The sequence below is a fragment of the Balaenoptera borealis genome (genome assembly GCF_965194805.1).
Source record: "Balaenoptera borealis genome assembly, chromosome: 16".
NCBI classification, from domain to species: Eukaryota; Metazoa; Chordata; class Mammalia; order Artiodactyla; family Balaenopteridae; genus Balaenoptera; species Balaenoptera borealis.
Window position 1 is genome coordinate 15,805,530 of NC_138872.1, and position 6,932 is coordinate 15,812,461.

The 6,932-nt window shown below is 48.3% G+C and overlaps 1 protein-coding gene across 4 annotated transcripts in view; it reads right to left on the reverse strand.

The window, feature by feature from the left end:
* The window catches only part of STK4 (serine/threonine kinase 4), a 100,398-nt gene extending 93,466 nt beyond the window's left edge, over window positions 1–6,932 (reverse strand). For 2 of the 4 annotated variants that reach the window (XR_014235981.1, XM_082361755.1), the window contains exon 1: window positions 6,803–6,932. Coding sequence is in view for 3 of the 4 variants with exons in the window: in XM_082361755.1 (XP_082217881.1) it covers window positions 6,803–6,900 (98 nt within the window). In the remaining variant the exon portion in view is untranslated. Of the gene's footprint in view, window positions 1–2,107; window positions 2,243–6,802 lie in introns of those variants that run through there. The other 2 variants (XM_082361756.1, XM_082361757.1) reach the window with 1 other exon arrangement.

Sequence of the window (6,932 nt, forward strand, 5' to 3'; positions counted from 1 at the left end):
CACAAGGCAAAAGCAGAAACAAAATGCAGATTCCTAATTCTCTTTTCAATTAAACCAGGGCCTCAGGGAAAGAACGAACACATTTTAGAAGGATTTATAATCAGTGTCCATTTATAATTGGATCTATGGTGCTATAGCATATATCTGCTAACATACACAAGGCCGTGTGAAACAGGGATACTTCCAGAAAGGCATCAGGGTGAGGCAGCCAAGAGCATGGACTCTGGACCAGACTACTTGGATTAAAATCCCAGCTCTGGGGCTTCCCTGGTGGCGCAGTGGTTAATCCCGCCTGCCAATGCAGGGGACACGGGTTCGAGCCCTGGTCCGGGAAGATCCCACATGCCATGGAGCAACTAAGCCCGTGTGCCACAACTACTGAGCCTGCGCTCTAGAGCCTGAGTGCCACAACTACTGAAGCCCGCGTGCCTAGATTCCATGCTCCACAACAAGAGAAGCTACCGCAACGAGAAGCCCGCACACCATAACAAAGAGTATTCCCCGCTCGCCGCAACTAGAGAAAGCCAGTGCACAGCAACAAAGACCCAACTCAGCCAAAAATTAATTAATTAATTAATTAATTTAAAAAGAAACCTCAGCTCTGTCACTTAGTAACTGCGGGACTTTTGGCTGATCACTAACCTCTCTGGGCCTCAGTTTCATCACCTGTAAAATAGAGATACAGGTGATGGGATTGTTATGGGGGTCAAATGAGTCAACAATAAGTTGAACCACGTGAAACTTCTATTTTTATAGATTAAAAATGGTCAAATATCAGCAAATTCATATGGTTCAACAAGAGACATGGAAAGCACTGAGAATAGTGTCTGGCACCCAGTAAGTGCTAGATGAGTGCAATAATGATTTTATTTCAGACTCAGCACACTACAGTAGGGTGAGCTGAGTCCATCCCAACCAGCTATTTGCCTTCTGCAGTGTCTGTGCCCTTCAAACAAAGCCAAGGGCGCAGCCCAGGCTGTCGATCCCTTCCCTTCACCTCTCCACTGCCCCGAATTCCCACACACTGAACACTTCCTACTTTAGAGCTCATTCTGCTCCAGGAAGTCAGAGGTCTCCGTGAAACTGAAGCGAACTGCACTGGCACCTCAGTCTCTACTCTCGATTTTTCTCCAGATGTGGCAGAGTGAGAGAAGACCCTGGTGTCCACAGAGCAAATCACTGATACAAGTGCAACCAACTCAGGGGATTAGACTTTCCAGGATCAGCCACCCCCCAGATCTTGACTTAAAACAATTTCCAGGGAGAAGTAGGATTTGGAGCTGATATAAAACAATACAGACCTGAAAAGGGCACAGTCTGGCCACGTCCAGTGACCCAGACCTAGAGCAAAGAAGTCAACATACAGGTCTGTGTCTCAACTCTTCTGGGCCTCAATTTGCCCATCCTGAAAATGGTCTCTTATTTCCCTCTCTACCTCCCAGTGTTGGATATGAGGAAAATTTGGAGGACCCTGGATATCAGGGATGAAAGGTGCCATCATCTAGAGTGGGGACACTACCAAAATCATCTTCTTACATGCTGTCCTCCACGAAGCCTCCCTTGCCAGACCGTCCACCTGCCTTGGCACATCTTCAGCCTCAGGCGCAAGGCTTTTCCCCTCAGCAGATCCTCCCCACTGCACCCCTCGGGTGGGACTCCCTCCCTTAGAAAGTCTGCCCAGCTCTCCTCTCTGCTAGTTCCCGACCCATCCCTTAGCCAGACCCCTCGTAGGTTCTCATCCGGCTTCAGCATGCTCCCTACCTCAGTGGGTCCCTTCTAGGACAGTCCTCACCCAGTGGCCCCCGCCCTCGGCAGGTGCTCTCCCTAACTTGTCCCCACGTTCGTCAGCAGCTGCTCCCCCCACCTGTCTCCCACTTCCGCCAGTATGTCCCCCCCCCCAGCAAGCGATCTCTCTAACCCGCCCCACGTTTATCCCCCTCGGCCGGACCCCACCAGCCAGAGGTCCCTCATTCAGCAGGTGCCCCATCAGCCGGATCGCCCCGCAGGTCCGTCCCCTCCGGGGGCTCGCACACCAGTGTCTCCCCTCCGCCAGTTCCCGCCTTTCCCTCCCCCTCCACCCCCTTCCTCTTGGCCAGCAGCCCCTCACCGGCGCGGAGGGTTCCTGAGCTGCACCGTCTCCATGGCGCTGCCGGCAGCCGCCCAGACCCGCTCACTGCTCCATCCTCCCCCGGGACCTCCAGGATCCCGCCCCGCAGACCCTCCCACACTTCCGCTTTCCGCCCCTACCGGAAGCGGCGCGCGGGGCGGGGCCGCGAGGTCCGGGCCTGGACCACGTGGTGTGGACCCGAGTCACGTGGTGCGCCGAGGCGCGGACCCGGAACTACGGAGCACTGGAGCCTCCTCCCGGGGGAGTCCTCCTCAATCAAGCTCGGGACGGCATCCTTGTATCTTGCGACATTGTTCGCCCAAGACACTCGGTCTCGAGACCAAGAACCCATCTGTGCCTCGGGCCCGGCCCCTCATTTCTCAGACGGAGATACTGAGGCTTCTTGCGAAGCACCGGCTTGATAAGAACTGTGGATTCTTAACCAGCCAAGTTCTATGCGGGAGGTATTTGTGGTTTCCTACCGTTCCTTCCTGGTTGAATTCTTGTTCCAGGTGGAGGCTGGAACGTGCATAACCTCTCATTGGATGTCACAGAGCATCAGCCTGCAAATTGCCGCATCCTCTTAAGAGCCTTACCTTTCAGTCAGTTTGAGGACATAAAAATAGCTAATGTTTATTAAGCTCTTACCATGTACTTGCTTTCATATATTATCTCATTTAATCCTTATATCAAGCCTGTAACGTTATCTCCAATCTTATCTATTAATTATTTGACACTGCTTATCACGTTTGCGGTACTCTACTCCTATTAACTCATTTAATATTCTTAACAACCCTGTAAGTTAGGTAATATTATTATTCTCGTAAGGCCAGAGAGGTGAAGCTCCCATAGCTAAAAGTATAGGTTTGGGGATTTAAATCCAGATGGATCTGATTCCAGAGCCTGCACCACCAAACTGGAAAACCACTTGGACTCTCTGGTTGGGCATGAGAGACAGAGCTTCCTCTCCACTCAGAGATCCAGTTACAGCTGTGGAAGTTCATAAATCCTCAGTTGCCACCACCATCAGCAAGTGTTTAAGAAAGTGGAAGATTCCACCTAATTTACTCATAGAGAAAGTTACCCAAAGCAGCCTCTCACTGTTTTTAATTGTCCTGCTTTTCTCAAAGATATGCCATCTACAAAACCTAACACCTGAGCAACCACCTTTCATGGTCACCCAGGTATGGGACCCCATATGTTAAAAGCGGAGTAATGGAGCCATTCTCCTGACAGGAGGAAAACATTTACTGAGAATCTACTATGTGCCAGGCACAATTCTAAGCTACCATTTAAGCCTCAAAAAACCCTATGAAGTAAGAATTATGCCCATAATTCCTCTGCTCCATGGTGTCAGTCAGCGGCAGTCAGCATTTGGATGAATCCCTGTCCAAAATGCCTCACTCACATGACTGACAAATTGGTGTTGGTGTTGGCTGGGAGCCCACTTCGTGATCGGGGATGGGGGGGCCAACTCCATTTTTCTTGAGCCTCCTCACAGAATAAAGGCTGGGTTCTAAAGTATATTTCTGGAAAGAGCCAGGAGGAAGCTGTAATGCCTTTCAATGGCATAGCTTTGGAAGGTACATAATGTCATTTCCACTGTTGAAGGGGCCCCCAAAGACCCACCCAGTTCAAGGAGAGTGGACATACGATTCCATCTCTTGATAGGGGAGTGGCAAGGTTTTGGAAGAGCATGGAGAACTGGAAGTACTGTTTCAGCCATTTGGGGAAAATACAACTTGCCTCAGGTATACTTGTCTGGTATACCACTTAGAATATATTCAGCCTCAAGCAACTGAAAAAGAAAGAACAATCTAAATGGTGGTTTAAGGCACAGTGGCATTTGTTGGGCTGCACCCCACAGGCCTACAAGGCCTGTGCTTGCCCAGCTTCAAGACCGAAGAAAGAGCCTGGAATCAGCAACAGAGACATCGATGGTTTGATGGATGGGAGTGCTTACATGCCTAAAGCAAGGTCCTGGAGTGACACCCCACCGTGTGCAGCTCATGGCAGGCAGGACATAGTGGCAGTCTTTGCTGGGGGGTGGGGGGGATTACCAATTATAGGGGAATTGATGTCAGGTGGGCTCATTAGTTACTAGGGAAACCAGCAGAGGGGCATGCCCCTCACCACCCCTTTGATAAGCTATGATTAGCTGGGGCCTAGGACAAGTACGGAGGAAGGTCAGTCATGTGAGTAGGGTGTAGGTGCCGCAGGCCCTGGTCTGGCAGGGAATGTACAGAGAGCAAGAGAACAGCCATCTTGAGTGGCCTGATCATACAGCATATCTTGTTTATAACTGAGAAGTCCAGAAGTCAGCAGTCCTAGGGTTGATTCAGGGGCACAAGCACGTCGATTTCATCTTTCCTCTCTGGCCTGATTCAGCATGTTGGCTCTTCATACTTGTGCTTATTGACTCACAATTGCAAAATGGCTGCCACACCTCCAGGTACCATGTCCTTAACCCAACAGAAAAAGAGCAAAAAAGGCTGTTTTGAAGTCCTGTGTCTCTCTCTTATCAGGGAAGGAAAACTTTCCCATAAGCACCCAGCACACATCCTCCTATCTCATCGGCTAGATCAGGGTCACATGCTCACCCCTTGCCCAATCACTGGCAAAAGAATGAGATCATTGTGATTGGTTTACAGAAATCTTGATCCATTTTCTGGGCCAGGAGAATCTCAGGCAAAATTCAGACTGGAAGTAAAAATGGAGGTTGTTTAGTAGATAACCAGTGTGTGTGTCTGTGTGTGTGTGTGTGTGATCCGGTTTTCCCACCACACTAAGTGTTCCTTCTTTGCTCTTGTATGGGGCCTATGCTGGGCTGAGGGGATTCGGATGGAACAGCCACCCAACCCTCAGAATGTTTAAGGTCTGGTTGGGTTATGAGTTTACACAAATAATTACAGTTGACCCTTGAACAACATGGGTTTGAGCTGCATGGGTCCATGCGGATTTTTTAAAATATATATGTACCACAGGGCTTCCCTGGTGGCACAGTGGTTAAGAATCCCCCTCCCAACGCAGGGGACACGGGTTTGAGCCCTGGTCTGGGAAGATCCCACATGCCACGGAGCAATTAAGCCCGTGCACCACAACTACTGAGCCTGTGCTCTAGAGCCCACGAGCCACAACTACTGAAGCCTGCACGCCTACAGCCTGTGCTCCGCAACAAGAGAAGCCACCTCAATGAGAAGCCTGCGCACCGCAACGAAGAGTAGCCCTTGTTCGCCATAACTAGAGAAATCCTGCGTGCAGCAATGGAGACCCAATGCAGCCAAAAATATATATATATACGTACTACAGTATTACACAACACAAGGTTGGTTGAATCCAAGGATGCAGAACCTTGGATAAGGAGGGCCAAGTGAAGTTACACACGGATTTTCAGTTCTGCAGGAGTTGGTTGTCCCTAACTCCTTCCTTGTTCAGGGGTCAATTGTATAACTAAATACCTGATGGCAGAGACCAGGTTTTTGTCAACAAACCTTTATAAGTGCATGTTGGGTGCCAGATCCTATTAGGTCTGGGGAGAGAAAAATAAAGAAGACCTACTTCCTGCCTTTAAAGACCTCACAGCCAAAAAATAAATAAAAATAAAAATAAATAAATTAATTAATTTTTAAAAAAAGACCTCACAGTCTGAGAAAAACTGTAAACTGATGTGAAATAAAATTCATATTTTATGGCAAGACAAAAATATGAACATAAAAATTTTTGGCCTCCTCTCTCCCCTCTGCTGAGCACTGTGGATCTGCACTATGCATCAACCAAACCTCCCCATCAGCAGAAATACCTGCTCAACCATAAAGAGCAACATTCTCCTAGCATCAAGACAACTTCTTGAAAGATAACATTCCTTCTTGATCTTGTAGGGGGTCACGATGACACTTGCCCTCTGTCTCAAAAAACTTATATAACTGTGCCTTGACTTCTAATGGGGGGACAGTTCTCAGAGCTGAGGTGCTGTTCCCAGGTTACAATCCTCAAACTTGGCTCAAATGAAATTCTCCACTTCTTTCACAGATTGACTATTGATTAATTTTCATCGACAATGACAATCACAGAATAAGAGCTAAATTAGGAATAAAATCCGGGAGCAATAAGAGCAGAGGAGGGAGATTATGGGGGAGATGATGTCCGAGTTGATTATTGGTTGAGTCAGTATTAGGGAAGAGAAAAAAGTGTTTGGAAAAGAATTCCAGGAAGAGGAGAGCATAAGCAAAGGTAAAGAAGCAAAAGAAACAGCTTAATATGCACAGGTAGCAACAAGCAGCTTAAAAAAAATTGGAGTAGTAAGTTGGACATAGAGTGAAGTCAAATGAGTCTGAAGAGAAGCTAGTTTCCCTCAGCGAAAGATTTACATCAATCTATCAGTGCATTCATTTATAAAATCAGTATCTATAGATAACTAGGTGCCAGTTTCCAGCCTAAGTGCCTTTGCACTTGCTAACGCTCTGTCTGAAACAGCATTTCCTAAATAGTCTCAGGTCTCGGCTCAATTATTAGTCTCTCGGAGAGGCCTTCCCCACCCCTCTTACTTAAAAAGTCTCCACGTGGTCACCTTCTATGGTATTATTGTTTTGTTTTCCTTATAGCACTAATCACATTATGAGATTATCGTCTTCATTTGCTCCTGAGGTAACTACAAGTCAGGCCCCCCGAGAATGTAAACACCAGGCAAGCAGGGACCTGTTCACGGTTTCATCCGCAGGGTTCCAGCGAGCCAAAACGTCCCGCGAATCTCCGAGGACCCCAATGCAGCGCCGCGCTAGGTCAGAACTGAGCATGCGCAGAGGGAGGGGCACTAGGAGCCTCGGGT